At 42.1% G+C, this 16,146-nt stretch overlaps 1 protein-coding gene across 1 annotated transcript in view; it reads right to left on the bottom strand.

The window, feature by feature from the left end:
* Positions 1-16,146, bottom strand: part of NALCN (sodium leak channel, non-selective) — a 312,103-nt gene that overhangs the window by 31,932 nt on the left and 264,025 nt on the right. The window contains exons 20-29 of the mRNA XM_064585923.1: positions 13,691-13,792; positions 13,203-13,272; positions 10,324-10,415; positions 10,114-10,236; positions 7,938-7,994; positions 7,577-7,697; positions 7,351-7,482; positions 6,231-6,398; positions 4,263-4,367; positions 380-486 (exon numbers count right to left, since the gene is read on the bottom strand). Coding sequence (XP_064441993.1) covers positions 380-486; positions 4,263-4,367; positions 6,231-6,398; positions 7,351-7,482; positions 7,577-7,697; positions 7,938-7,994; positions 10,114-10,236; positions 10,324-10,415; positions 13,203-13,272; positions 13,691-13,792 — 1,077 coding nt within the window. The remainder of the gene's footprint in view (positions 1-379; positions 487-4,262; positions 4,368-6,230; positions 6,399-7,350; positions 7,483-7,576; positions 7,698-7,937; positions 7,995-10,113; positions 10,237-10,323; positions 10,416-13,202; positions 13,273-13,690; positions 13,793-16,146) is intronic.

Genomic DNA, 16,146 nt, shown 5'->3' with positions numbered 1-16,146 from the left:
AACTGTTATGAGGATATCAGATTCTCCCTTAAAGATATAAACTCAGGACGAGTTTAGTTTTAATTTGATAGAAAATCTTTGTCTTTTAAGCCTCACTAATTTCTAATGCCATATGAATCGAGATACATACTTCCAAATATTAGAAAAATACTGGGGTGATAATCCATTAGTTTCATGAAGCAACACGGGACTCAGTGTATCACTTGCTCGCTCATTTACTGTGTTTTTGCATCCTGTGGTAATTCAGTGCTTTGCCTTGTATTCCTTAAAATCATCTTGGCACCTCCAGCAAAATTACTTTTCATGCCATATTATATTGATTTAAAACCTTATACTGACAAATACAGCATTCTTCAGGATCTTTTTTTGATATGCTTACCAAACACGGGGCACCCAGAATCCAGGCTTTTTCTCTCCAGGTCTTAATTTTAAATTTAAGTTCTTGGACACACTTACATTAATTCTGAATATGCCGTTACAATCTTCCTAAAATAGGAAAAAAAAAAAAAAAAGGAAGAGGGGAGCCTGGTCAGACAATGAATTCCTAAAAGATAAAAGATAAGAAACACTTTTAACCTAAAATAGCAAAGGTTTTTGTATGGCAACAGTGACGTGGACAGCCACCTAGCAAACAGGGACAAGGACTGCAGAGATGAGTAGTGAAAGTTTGCACTGGAAACATTCGCAAGAAGGCAAAGGATCCAAACAGACATTCCTCCCAGGGAGACACACAAATGGCCGATGTGCACATTAAAAGATGTTCGGCGTCATTAGTCAGCCAAGAAATGCAAATCAAAACCACGATGGATGCCACTTCCCATCCACTAAGAAGGCCATAATCAAAAAGTCAAATAATGAGCTTTGACGAGGATGTGCAGAAATTGGAATCCTCTCTATATCCTTATCCCCCTGACACCTGCGTGCCTCACACACTGCTGGTGGGGCAGGAAAATGGTGCAGCCACTTTGGAAAACAGCATGACAGGTCCTCAAATGACCAAACAAAGCATTACCGGAACACCCAGCAATTCCACCCCTACGTTTTTACCCAAGAGAAATGGACACAGACATCTACATGGCAACCTGTTCATGAATGTTTATGTCATTATTATTGTAAATAGCTTAATTATAATGATCAACAGGTGGAAACGATCCAAGTGTTCATCAACAGATGAGTACATAAACGAAATGTGCTGTAGCCACGCCATGGAATATTATTCAGCCCTAGAAAGGAATGTAGTGCTGACATGGACTACAACATGGATGAACCTTGAAATCACTGTGCTAAATGAAAGAAGCCAGCCACTAAGGACCACATAGATTGCTTCATATAAAAGTCCAAAACGAGGAGCTCTATAGGGACAGAAAGTGGACGCGTGGTTATTTGGGGATGGGGGTGTCAGGGGGATAAGGGTATAGAGGGGAAAACTTAAAAGACAGAGTTTCTGTTTGAGGCGATAAAAATGTTCCAGGACTATTATACAACTCTGAATATGCTAGAAACTATCCAACTGTACACTTCCAGCAGGCAAAGTGTGTCATATGTGAATTATATCTCCAATAACATTGTTTTTAAAAGATTTTAAAACATGAGTAAGAAGTTCTTCACTCATCTTCTGTCTTTATTCATTTTGTCTTATCTTTGTGACTTTGGCCATGATTGTCATATTTTGAACCTAAACCCTTCTCCTGGGTATAATGTGTATACACTTGGATATTTCAATGGAACTTCAAATTTTAACCTGGTTAAAGTCACCTTCAACCTTGTTTCCTCCAACCTTTCCCATTTCTGTCCACGGACCAGCACCTTGTCAACCCCGGCATAAAGATCTCAGAGTCATCTACGGCTTTCCCCTGTCCTGCTTGGGCCTCCTCTCCATTCTTATTTCCACTAGTTTAGTTAATGCCAACAGTATTTCTCTTTGGATTACCAATAACATCCCTTAAAACAACAGCCTTCTTACACAAATAATACCCCTTTAACTTCAAAGGCATGGAGAAACTTACCTAATATTACCCAAAGACAAACACAGTTGACATTTGGGCATATATCCTTCCAGTCTTTTTTCCTATGTGTGTATGAAATGGCACACTTTTTACCCTTCCATAGGGTAAAATATTAAAATATTTTGAAAATATTAAAATATATTGCAGTTTTCTTCTCATTGTAACTTTACACGTTCATCTACAACATTATTCCTATTGGCTGTGTGGTGGTGGATCAAGTAGAGTCCCCCTGATATATTTGGCCTTATGGCCTCTTCCGTTTGTCTTTCTGAGCCCACGGGGGCCAATCTTTGATGGGGTGAGGTGTCCTGGCATCTTAGTTAAAAGCATGGATGATGGGGCTAGGCTGCCTAGACATGAATCATAGCTTCCCCACTTATTTTGGGGTGGCCTTGGACAAGTTATTTAACTTTTGTCCCTCTATCTCTAGCTTAGTGTGGGTATGAGTAGATAGTGTAAAATCACAATGTGCTTAGGCCATTATTAAGATACTGAGTCCTGCAAAATTCCTCCTGGGCTTCATCTTGCAATGTTGTTGTCATCTTTCTGGCCTCCATTCAGTGTGATTCTAAAATAACCCTTCCTTCCTGACTCAAGCGTGCAGATGAATGCATCAGCTCTTTATCATCTCCCTTGTTAGCTAATTTGGTTCACCATGACCTTTATGCCGTGTTCCTTGTTATGTCTTCTCAGGCTTATCAAAATTCCAGAAACCTCTGGCGACGCAGGTGATACCCCACCTAGGGTGTTTCTTCTGCTCTGCCGCTTCCTGAAATCCTCACTGTAACATAGTCAAGATAATGTATTTTGACTGGACAAAGATGTGACCTGTATTTTATAACCATTAGAGAAGGAATCATTTTTATAATCGGTAGCCCTGAAAATGTAGGCATTTTCATACCAATGAAAAATCTGTATTAGATAGCCATATTTGCTGGAAATGGAGAAATATGTATTATAGTTAAGCTCTATTAGGTCTTCGGGTACATGCATTTTAATGGACTTAAGGCATTATTTTACCTGGATGAAAGAGGAAATGCTTTTGCTGTTTGTACATAAGCAGTGCATGACTCACTTTTTAAATCTGCATGTACCACAGGGCAGAATCCTAAGAGCGAGGACACTGGAGAGTGTAGCAGTGATGGCTAATTATAACCACACTTGGCCCGTGTTTCTGCAGGCTACATCACTGAGTTACCTACGGCATTCTCCCATCTGGCCTTGGGAGGCCGTGCTCTCTCCAGTGGAACTGGTAGAAGTGAGATGTGTTGCCTCGAGGCTCAGCCTGTAACCCTCAAACATGGAGGTGGTTCTGCGCTCCTCTCTGCCAGCTAAATGGAGAAGACTCTGAAGATAGCAAAGGGTGGATAAAGAAGGAAGACTAAAGGAACTTGAGTCTCTGAGAGGGCATTTGGAGGAGAGCTGTCCACCTTACCCAAGATGCAATGTGTTCCTTTCATCATGTTCAGCTACTGAAACACTGGCTGGTCCAGGAGCTGGCCGCCTCTTACTAACACTGACTGAAGAAAGATAAGGCAAAGGGCAGTAGCAGAAGTGGTCAAGCATGGGTCTTTGTTAACTGTCCTACTGGGGAAGAGTCTGGACTTCCCAGTGGAGAGAAAGCTGAAGTGGAGAAGCAATGAACAGTGGTACGACAGTCAAACTTCAACTATGCCTCTTGTCCTTTCTGGGGGGCTGTTTGCTGATATGAGTCTCCTGTGATAACAGAAGCAGGATTAAGTTAGGGGAGGCCCAAAGGGACAAGCATACGGAATCTAGGGTGGCTATGCCAAACGTGTCAACAGGGGCTCACACCAGAACAGCAGGAGAGAGTAGAATAATCTGGGTGTGCTTTTAATCTCACAAACCTGTGCTAGCCAGAAGAGACATAGTGCCTGCTTTAAGCAGAAGGAGTTGGTGAGAAGAGAGTTCTTAGTTGTTTTTTTTTTTTTAAGATTTTATTTATTTATTTAACAGAGAGAGAGACAGCGAGAGCAGGAACACAAGCAGGAGGAGTGGGAGAGGGAGAAGCAGACTCCCCGCCGAGCAGGGAGCCCGATGTGGGGCTCGATCCCAGGACCCTGGGATCATGACCTGAGCCGAAGGCAGATGCCTAACAACTGAGCCACCCAGGCGCCCCAAGAAAGAGAGTTCTTAGTTTTGTGAGGGGTTCTCAAAGTAGCCTCAGCACGTGCTGACCGAGACATGGCAAACTACCCGAATTTTAATCCCAAACGACAGAAAGTAGTATCTTACCCTCCTAATAATGTTGGGATCATTGCACTTGGCCAGTTTTCCCGCAAAAAGCTGAACTCCAAAGCTTGCAAAAACAAGCATTAATGTCAACAAAAGAATGGACACCTGAAAAAAATTGGTGAGACATCACATCTCAGGGTAAGAAATTCAACAGTAGGCTTGATTTGAACAGGGATAGGGACATGACTTTTCAGATAACATGGTATGAAATCCTTGGTCTTGATAGTCTAACTTTTCCACCTCAGGTCATTCAATTAGCTTTGCTGGAATGTTAAAAGAAGGGAATTAACAACAGGTTTTGGATTTTTAGAATAAAAACACATGACTTTCCAGTAAGAAAACAGGCTATGGTATTTTTGATATGACTTGGGTTTTTCTGATTTTGAAATCGACACTTTAATGGAACCAAAGAAAAGTGTTTGAATAATTCTATTTCCCCCATTTTCTCCAAATGGATTCCTACCTCTATCAGCAGAGCATAAATTAGAGAGACAGTGGTTTTGCTCTCTTGTGAGCAGGGAGGGCATCCAGAGGAAGTGAGATCATTGGGTCCTAAAAAGCAAGTCTGTTAATTGACTGGTGCTCCCTCTGCTGGATGGTGCCTTGGTCTCAGCAGAGAAAAGTAGCAGAGGGTCAAACACTGAACAAAACCACTGATCTGTGCTGGGTGAATCATCTAAACATACACCTTAAATATACTAAAATCTCACAGAAACATCATCAGGAGAAAGGCAAATAGATTCTTTGCTAAATTCTATCAAGGCTCAAAGATGCATATACATTAGCAGTCGGGTGATACCCTTTTCTCCTTCAGTTCAAGCTGTGTGAAAAGCCACCATGTTGTGGCTTTAGCACAAAGAAAATATGGGATTTCAAATACGTCTTTAAAAAAATATTAATGACTCTGTACCTACAGAAACATCGCAACCTGTCTTTAAAATACCCTAGAATCAACTGCAACGACAGCTGTTCTCTCTCCGTAGGTGTGTTTCTAGAAAGCAAGATGTAAAATAAGCCTATGTAAATTAATTCATGTTTTCCATGCATGAGCAGAACTCATCAATAATAAAAAGAATCCTTTGATCACTCCTTTGTAAGGCACAGATCCTTCTGTAACGATTGTGAGCAACGAGCTTCCTACTCATCGTTTTTTTCCGCAGCCCTGTTCTTGGAAGGAACCCTCGATCAAGGTTGCCCAACTAAAAAGAATGAAAAGGATGTTTTCTCCCCATTTTCAAGTATTCATTACTGTATCCTGAGGCTACTTAAAGTGGGGTATACTGTATGTTACATTTTTTTTTTTTTAATTTGTTTGACAGAGACACAGCGAGAGAGGGAACACAAGCAGGGGAAGTGGGAGAGGGAGAAGCAGGCTCCCCGCTGAGCAGGGAGCCCGACGTGGGGCTCGATCCCAGGACCCTGGGATCATGACCTGAGCCGAAGGCAGACGCTTAACGCCTGAGCCACCCAGGCGCCCCTGTATGTTACATTTTTTTAAAGTTATTTTATGTTAACACTCCAAAGATCAGAGACATAGTCTATGTTGTAAGAAACTGGGGACCTATGAAATAAAATAAGGAGCCCAAATGTGTTAACTGCTAATACTGGTGAAGTAGGTGGTGTTGAATCTTATCTTTAATTTCTAGGTAAGGAAACTGAAACCCGGAATAAAAATTAGGGTCACAAATTGGGAATGGAAGTGTTAGCAAATACGACCTCTTGGATTTTTCCTTTCCTTGTAACTTTCCTAAGAACGTTCATTGAATTAGATACACCAGCAAGTCAGAGCATGCGCGGGCAAAGCTTCCAAATGTGCGACTGTGTTTGGTGAGTGCCTTCTCTAGGCTCCTGGTGATAAACAGGATTGGACACTTAGCCCCTGGCAAGCGAGACTCCCTGGGCCCCTCGTTAGCTTCATTACAGAGCCGGCCTGTGGGAACTGGAAGCAAAGGGTTAAGTGTGACGTACCAAGAAAATCTCCTTGAAACCGCTGAAAAGTTCTCGAACAACCTTCCTCATCTGAGGCACCAGCTTGAATATCCGCAGAGGTCTCAGGCACCGAAGAACCATTAGAAGCTGAGCTCCCGATTCAGCAGGCACATTTTGAGGCATCCAACAGAGAAATATCAAGCTCACCTAGCAAGGGAAGACACAGCCCTAGAATTTATACAATGTATCCTTCGCTCTCTACACTGAGAGCCAACTGCATACAACTTGCCTCGAGCAGAGACACCACCTGGCCCGGAGGACAAGCGTGCGCTAGGTACATATATGCAATCTCTTAACTCTGAACCCCACCTACACCTGTTAGTGACGCCAAAGGAAAAGTCATCAGCTGTTTGCGGGCATGAAATGGGGGTGCCCACTCTTCGTGTGTACCCCAGTGCATTTCTGCTCCTTACTTTAACCCACACACTGGAGGCGCAGGTTGAAATGTCTTTGATCAAGGATACTAAGCTTCATGCTTGACCTGATTCTCACTGTTTTATTGACGATCTAAAGATACTCCATGTTAGTGGTCATGATTCTCCTTGTTATGTTGGAAAAGACATGGATTTTATGCCTTCTTGGACATATAGAAAAAATGAAATGTCTTTGAGTCCCTTCCTATGGTTTCCCAATTTAGTTTAACTGAACAGCTGAATGGTCACCTTGTCTAGTCAGGTATTTTGTATATTGGAATTGAAAGAAAGCTCCAACCACTCTCATGTTAGGCTGCTTTTAGCAATGAGGAACTCATCAATCAATTATATGATGGAGGTGGTGGGGTTTTTTTTTTGTTTTTTTGTTTTTTTGTATGGGAGCCACAGGATTGTGGGGTAGGAACGAGATTTCTGTCTTAGGCCTTATTAATGTATGTCTTACGTGTAAAAGAATGTAGTTGATGTATGTGAACCATATCCACGGAAATTTTTAATGCTTTTTATTTAGATTTTTACATGCATGCCCTTCATTTGCCTGTGGTACTTGAGACTCAGTAATGGCATCCAAACCTCTGGAACTCACGCATCTTTCTCTTGTACCAAGAAAGGCAGGAGAGTTCACAAAGCCACAACACCTTACATTTAGGAAATAACCGGAGACTTACAAGATATATAAATATGTCCATGACTCCACCAAAGTCCCTGATGACAGCAGTTGGAGTGAAAAATAGGCCATCTGCCATAATCTTCAGATTAAGCTCGATGCTCATGAATATCACAAACACGTACTCAGCAATCTGAAATGGGCAAGAGGCAGTTGGGTCATCAAGAAGGGAAAAACCGCAACCCCGTGTTTCTGCTGAGCTGTGGGCTGAAATTCGGCAGTCGTACCTGCAAAGTCGGGGCGTGCATGACTCTTCGAAAGGGGGACTCAAACATCATTGAAATGCAGGAACAGATGGTTACGATGATCATGACCCAGTCCAGGTAAGTTACCAGTCCCAGCAGATCACTGCCAAAGACCAAACATAACTGAGAAACGGACGCTCCAGGGAAGGCCGTGCAGGTCAGAGATGGCCCTTCTGTGATTCTATAAATGTGACTGGATTTTTTTTTTTTTTGAAAGCCCCCATTATCTATTTCTTAGCACAATATGGCAAGAAAATAAAGGGAGTCTTTACATTTTTATGCAGCATAAAGTGGTACATGGAAATTTCAAATGTGCATGGAAAATGGACTTTGTGATGCTTACTAAAGTTGATGGTACTTCGTATTTTTCACAGCTCCTGTGACGGGATCTGTTTTAGATCTGTAAGAGACAACAAACACAACATTCTGCAACAAAGCAAGCATGTTCTCACTTGACAGCATGGCATTTATAAACATCTTATCTACCTAAAATCTCTTTTGTATCCTCTGTAAAATTACATTTCCAGGAACTGTGTGGTTTTCAAAGGCAGAGAACATTAAATGACAGAAAAAATCAGAAGAGTTTGCAGCTGATGGTTGTGAAAGTAAAGTTTAAAATTTCTCAAAATAATTGATTTGAGAATTCATGAATCCAATCAACAATTTCTGACATGGATGTGCCAAAACTTTGACTTCCATTTAAAAACACTCCATTAAAATCTCTGCCTTAGTTCAAGAGTTTTCCTCGTGATTGTTCAATTAAACCTCCAGAAATTAAATAGAGCTTTCCCCTCTTGTGTTTAACTGATTTCTTGTGGAGTGATTTATATAGAATTTCTTGGGGCCCCTACTTATAAGTTTCACTTTCAGGGAGCCCGTGATCAATCTTCAGTGAAGCCCGTGACGGTCTGTGTGTGTATGCTCCCAATTACAACAGAGTCGTCCTCGGTCCACATCAGCTGCAGGGCTGACAAAAGGAGAGGAAGTCCACACTAAATGAAGTGGAGAATTCGCAATTAGATGTTAGCATGGAGGCAGCCAACAGGATGATTCCAGATGAAACACTCACTTGAGGAACTGATCAATCAACTCTAAACTACCGGCTTCTTTCTTTACTGTGTGAAAACTCAGGGAAGTTTTTAATTATGACTCAGGTGCTTTAAATGGTGCGGGTCTTTCTAGAACAACTGAGAGATCACTAGACTGCCAGTCAGAGGGAGCCATGCATTAGCAGTGGACCCTGCGCAAGGCCCTTAACCTCCGCTAACCTAAATGTCCTCCTCTCTTGGAGGAGGGGGGATACAAATGACACCAAATGGTTCCTGAGGTGTCCTCCAGCCCTGAAATATTACTATACTGTATTAGTTTCCTAGGGCTGTTGTAACAAAGTCGCACAGAGTAAGTGGCTTAAACAACAGAAATGTGTTCTGTCAGTTCTGGAGGCGAGAAGTCTAAGAGGAAGGTATGGGCAGGGTTGGTTCCTTCTGGGGGCCGTGAGGGAAGGACCTGTTCCAGGTCTCCCTCGTTGGCTTGTAGACGGTGTCTTCTCCTATGTCTTCACATTGTCTCCCCTCTCTCAGTGTCTGTGTCCAAATGTCCTCCTCTTAAAAGGACAACAGTCATATTGGATTGGGGCCCACCTTAATCACCTAATTTTAATTTAATTATCTCTTTAAAGAGGCTATTTCCAAATAAAGTCAAATTCTAAGGTACCACGGATTAAGGGTTCAATATACAGATTTTTTTGGCAGGGGGACACACACAGCTCAGCCCACAACACATAGTGATATGCTATCATAATATCCTACTAATGATACCAAGGGGGAAGATCCAACTACTTAGATGAAAAGCTTCCACACTTCCTCTAGGACTCTTCCGGATATATACCAAAGTTGCGCAGGACAAAAATGCCATTTCATCCACTGGTTGCCTGCTGAGATTGGCTTGGGGCGTCATAAATGCAACGTCCTCCTGGTTGACCACACCGACGGCCTCCTACACATTTCTTCCATGCATGTAGGGACAGAGACACTGGCCAGTGGGGTTTCTTCTCATAACAATTGGTAATGGAAGCACTAGTCAACTTTATTTCTATTTTACATTATTCTAGAATAATCCAATTAGGGTATTTTCACCACAAAGAAACTACAAGTCTGAAAGAAGGTGTGGGCAATGACCTTCCCTGCGTCATTCAGTCTACTCTTGGTTCGGTATTTCCGAAATAAAATGTGGCGTTAGTAACACCGACAGAAACGTATTGGGTGACTTAAAATGAGCACATAAAAATGGCTGTTCAGTGTTTTATAAACGTGAGTTTTATATAAATGTTAACGGCTTGTAACCTTTGTTTGTTTTCCACCTGGTCGGCCGCTCGACCAAAAGGAGCAGCATGATTAATTAGCCCACGGTTTATTTTGTGACCCCATTAGGATTACATGTTCCTTCTTCCTAGTATGACAGCCCCCCCTGCTGTTTGTACGATGCAGGCCAAACACCTGGCTGAAATGGAGTGCACTTACGCATTGAAGCGTGCCCGGACCACCACCCGGCAGAAGTTTCTGAACCTGTGCTCCCGTCCAACAATGAACAGAGGCTTGTCGAAGTATGGGTGATTCTCTCTCAGCTCCTCTTCCTGCACTTTCCTGGAAGGGGACATTCACGTACAGGAAGGCTGAGGGAAAGGCTGTCATTCCAGAGCCAGAGCCCAGAAAGACCATAGCGCCCCATACCTTTTCATTTCCGCTTGTTCCTTTTTTTCCTGGATCATCTTGATTTCACTGTCTTCTCTTTGTGCGTTTCTATATCTCACTGTATTGGAATGCTAGAAATACAATAAAAGGGGGCACATCAAAATGGAAGATTTTTTTTTGAAGGCCCAGAAAGATCATTTTTAGAAACGCTGAAATAAATATCTTGATTTTAATATATATATCTTTAATGACCACAGTCATCTTAATAAGGGTATTTTTTCCTTCTAAAGGGTATCTTTTTTCAATAGAAATATTTATTGAGGACCTATTATGTGTCAGGCACTGTTGGGAGTGCTGAGGATATGGCAAAAAAGCCAAAAGAAAGGATAAAATCCAGTTCTTGTGGGGCTGACATTCTAGTCAGGGGATACAGATAAAAATTGAATCACAATATGGGAGGGTGTTAGAAGATGTTTAGTGCTATGGTAAAAATCAAAGGGGACAGAGAGTGCTAGAAGGCTCCACGTTTGACCGGTCACAGCAGGCCTCAATAAGAAGCTGTTATTTGAGCAAAGATGAGAAGGATCTGCAGGCCACTGGGTATCTACAGAAGTGTGCTTTTCCAGAGGATGGGTGGGTCCTCATGCTCAGGGAACAGCTGTGTGCACATGGAACAGCAAGATGCCCTGTGGGTGGAGTCAAGAGGGCAAGCACCAGGGTACAAGACACTGAGATCAGGGGGGTGGAAGGGGGCCTGATCATGCAGGACCCTGACTGTGGTTTTCACTCCCTGGGACATGGACAGCCATTGCTCAAATAACCTGATAGGTATTATTGCAAGTATTCCTTAGATTTCATTATCTGTATCTTCTATCATTTGGAATAAGTGAGACAGATGAAACTATTTTAAACTGCTTCTGTTATGGAGGAAAAGATATCAGGAGTGATTTCTTAGGAAATTAGCAGAGCCTCATCACTTTTTGCTATGGAGAAGATGGGGAATAGGTTTTCATTATATGCCTGTGTAATAAATAGAATAAAAAGTCTTTGAAGAAGAACTAAGCCTCTGGAATTCAGACTATATAGGTAGGGTCTTTTGTTGTGTATATTTAAACACATATTTTCAAAGCCGTGTTCTAATTTGGTTCTTAAGTAGACTATGTATTTCTAGTGAATCACACTGAAGGAAAGTGCTTTGAATTAGTGTTGTCTCTCTGAATTTTCTCGTAGAAGTTTTCTCCATACAACATGCCTGGCCCCCAAATTATGCATACATAGGCCATGTGTTGGATCCAATCACAATTCCATGTAGACAATATGGTAGATCATATCCAACAGGGCTCTGGCTTAAAAATCATGGCACCAACAGGTGTGCACACCAGGTAGAGCCTTGTAAATTGGGTGATGATGGCATCAGGTGTTCTCATCACCAACTTCTTCTATCGTCAATTGTGCTTGGAACACTTAGTTAGGAGAGTTTACTCTAAGATAGCAGTTTCTACTTATTGAAAGCAGTTGTATTATTCTGGAAACTCCAGAAACTTAAGAAATGAGAGGTGAAGTGGTGGAAAAGACAAACAAAACCCAAAAAACCCAAAGGCTTGCTACCTTTCTCTTGCTAGATCTCCTTTCTCCAATGTCATCCTTGGCTCTGAATATTCAGGACTCCGCTTTCTTAGCCAATTTAGCTCGACTCAACTTAAGATCTACAGTTTAATGTGGGTGTCACCAATGATAATTATTTAATATGTACTTTCCAAGTATCTTAGAAACCTCGGCATGTACAGCTGCTGGTGAGTTTAACCCAGAGGTTAGACTTCTGCCTCCGTGGGTTTGCCTGGGTTTTTATGTGGCTTATTCCCTCGCTTCGTTCGGGTCTCTGGTCTAACACAGAGGTGCGAACACTGACCATCATCTCGAACATTCCCTGCCTCCAAATCTATACCTTTGATTTCTTTGTATCATTTTATTTATTTTTTATAATGCAGAGCAAACTGTCACAGCAATGAAGACATGATGGAAAATAAATAAAAAACACTTCCAGAAATGATTATATATTTCTTTCCTTGTTTAGTCTTTGTCTCTCTTATGGGATTTAAGTTCCTGGAAGGCAGAGGTTTTGTCTTGTTTCCCCACTGCTCCTCCTCACTTAGAACAGGACCTGGCACATAATAAACACTTGGTAAATATTTTCTTTGAGTCAGTTAATTAATCAATGAATGACCTAGAGTCTAAAAGCAAAGAAATTCTTGGGAAATAGTATGCAGTCTTTGAAAGAAAAATTCTTCTAGAAGTAAGATTTTATTTCCTAGTAGGTAAAGCCCTGAAGTTACAGACACTGGATCTAGATTCCAGAATATTCGGAAATTTTAGTAAAGATTTAAAGTTAATGATACAGATCAATTCTATATAATGCTTTGAATATCTTTAATGTCAGTCAGAGGCAAGGCACACGTCACTTTTGTGTTGCTATCTTAATGAAGACATGTGCTTTGTGGGATGTCTGGATTTTTGAACAGTTAATGGTCACTCTTTTGTACTGGCCATTCAATTTGCTTCCTGAGTCTCCTGATTCCCTCTGATATAAAGTCTTACGGGGACAGGACAATGTGACAGAAGGGTCCAGGCGCTGGAACATTCTAAACAGTAATTTTTTTTTTTTAAAGATTTTGCTTATTTGACAGAGAGAGAGACACAGTGAGAGAGGGAACACAAGCAGGGGGAGTGGGAGAGGGAGAAGCAGGCTTCCCGCAGAGCAGGGAGCCCGATGCGGGGCTCGATCCCAGGACCCTGGGATCATGACCTGAGCCGAAGGCAGACGCTTAACGACTGAGCCACCCAGGCGGCCCTCTAAACAGTAATTTAAATGCATTTTCATAATCATGCTTCCCAAATCCAAAGCATCACTGAGAACTTACATCTTGAGTCAGGGTTTCAAGAGATTTCCCCCTGCTGATCCTCTGGCTATTGGATCCGTGTCTCAGTGACCTAAAACAACCACAGCCAACTGGTCAATACATCCAAAACCAAATTTTGACTTTTGAACAATGGCCATTATAAGAACAAAATAAAGTAACTTTTCTGATACCGTCACAAATGCTCATCATTTCTTTTCATAGCGAAAGCTTTCGTTTATTCAAATGCCTTTGATCCCATCTAACAAATTGCAGAACTTGCCTTTCTGATCCTTAAAAGTAAGAATTTGGCCATCACAAAGGAAAAGGTTTTTGAAAGATTTTTTTTGACTCTTTGAATCTGATTGTGAGTTTCGTTATTATTGCCATCAGCAAATAGAACAAAGTTCCTCCCACATGCTTGTCTGCTAACCGGGGCTGTGCACAGAGACCATTTCCTGCAAAACTCCTTTCCTTACTTTCTCTGCAGCTTTGTGTCCTGGTGTATTTACCTGCGCTCTTGGCGGATATGATGCTGCACACTGAGAATTGACCTTTCCTTTGCTGGCTGCCCCTCAAATGATCCGCTCAGCATGCGCTGTCGAGTGCAAGCTCTAGAAAAAAAAAGGAGCCCGAGATAAATGCATGATCTGTACACTTGGGATGAATAATAACATAATTGCTCATTACTCTTATTATTTTTAAGGAAACACCAATGATCAGGCAAAACACAGCAAATGACAAATAACCATGAAGGAAAATGGGCTTGAGGCTCAGTGTCAAGAACACTTACAAAGCACAACTGTCACAGCTAGGCGACGCGGGGGTGCTGGAAATAAACAGAAAGCTCCCGCCTGCCACGACCCGTCTCCCCCCACCCAAGGGGGGAGCTTCCATTGGGATCCTGCAAGCAGTAGGGCCAGCCTCACCATAGGTAGGCATGATGTTGGTTTTGAATTTGGACAAGGAGGTTTCTAAGAACAGCCCTTTGGGGAAGGATTTGTCCACCCAGGCCTCTGGGATGATGGAGTATATGTTCCAAGGAGATTTTGCAGAACTCCAGGGAAACAGGAAAACAAAACTAGAGGCAAAAGTGACTGGTAAAGAGAAGTAATGAAAGCTGAGATTAATACCTAAGAAACCTCAGTCTAAAGTCTGTGGCTTGCAGGTAACCGGTTACCACTTTCTTTGCAGCCATGAGAAACTCTGAAGACTGGGGGGTGAATGATTGGAACAGAAAACAAAATTCCTCTTCCAGAAAGCTCCCTCCAACTGGAAATGACAGCATTTCCCTTGACATAGTAGTCAAGTGGAGAGAAAATAATACAGAGGCTCAGAGACCTGTGTCCCGAGGCGACACTGTCACGGACTAGGTGAGTGACCTTTGGGCTCAGTTTTCTTATTGGTAAAGTGAGGACAAGACTTTGATCTCAAAGAAAACTCAGAGACTTAAAATGCAAGGATTTTATGATATGCAAATCTTATGATGCCATGTTTTTCAACACCTGAACACATGACTTTTGTCATTGCTTTACATGAAACTTTCATACTTATGTTTCCTAAAACACATTTCTAGATGGGCTTTGAATTAGATAGATTATCACTGCCTGTCTCAGAGCCAAGATCGTCAAGAAAAAGATACATGTCTGTTTAGCATACATTGAAGCAGCTTACGATATCACGTGTATATTCAAGTAGTTAAAAATGCTTTTGATGCCAATGAAGATAATTACAGCAAATACCTATGAAAATCATGCCAATTCAATGAATGGAAATGCGTTACAGGGAGCCATCCCCCCCACATCACTCTTCTTAGTTTAATAAGCACCACGGAGAAGTTCAAGATAAAACCCAAAGTCAAAATTTCATCGAACACCAAGGATTTATGGCAGTGAGAGATAGAGAATGTACTTATTTCCAGGACTAGGATGGTGTCCCCCCAAGAAGACGCACTTATAAGTTACGCTGAGTTCACAAAGCTTTAGCACAATCTTGCACGATGTATACAGACTAAGAATTGCTCTTCAGACCAAGGACTGCAAATGATGAAGCATCTGGAGAACATCTATTTGGAAAGCAGTGTTATCTTGGCACAGATCTACAGATTCCTGCCATTTGTGTAAACGTCAAGGCTTAAACTTTAGCTACTGTCTTAGTAAACTTTATTTTTTGTCATAAGAGTTCCCCCCTCCTAAAGTAGCTGAGCCCTTAGGGCTTACATACAAAACATATGCAACTTGAATACAGTATACCCCTTCGAGCTGGCCATCCCTGCTATGTTTGAAATGGAAGAATATCACTGGCTTCGAGCTGCGTATGATAAAGGACTGCTGGTACTTGCCCAACAGCCCAGTCTGAGCATGCCTGGGCATTCTTGCTGGGGAAGAGTTAGGACTGCATCTACAGACTCTAGAACCTCATGGGTGTCCCAACACCCAAGTCAACTTAACACACCCATTCCCGCTGGGGTGGCTCTGTGGATCCTGCTGAGACTCCCTCCTCTGACTGAACAAGACAGGGAGGTCTCCATGGTGGGTGGAGATGCACCCACTATTGGAAAGACTCCACACCCTATGGCATCTCCATCCCCTCCACCAACAACATGGCTGAAGCGTGGTGAGAAAGCAACCCCCCTTTCCTCTTTGGCTCAAGATCAGCCCTTTCTTTCCCACTGGGGTCTAGAGAATTCGGAACATAACAGTAAAATGGGCTGCAGTTTCAGCTAAGCACGTGACATGTGCATCTTTGTTCTCTGTAAGAGAAGGTCAGGGTGATGGGGGGGCCGGTTTTTAACTCTACCCTGCAATCAGAAAACATGTGTTGAATCAGACTGAGACAACCACTCCTATGTGTAGAATATATAAAGCCACTGGCTCTCATTTCCTCTTCCTATCACTTTCTTCTGTGTACATAACAGTGTTTGCTGGTACAATTTCAAACCAGAAAACGATGAGAAAGAGAAAAAAAT

This window comes from Mirounga angustirostris, unplaced genomic scaffold, assembly GCF_029215605.1.
Source record: "Mirounga angustirostris isolate CCGP_5_RB_7025 unplaced genomic scaffold, mMirAng1.0.hap1 SCAF_3, whole genome shotgun sequence".
Classification (NCBI taxonomy): Eukaryota; Metazoa; Chordata; class Mammalia; order Carnivora; family Phocidae; genus Mirounga; species Mirounga angustirostris.
The sequence above is the reverse complement of the archived record's forward strand: the minus strand, read 5'-3'. Positions and strand labels throughout refer to the sequence as shown.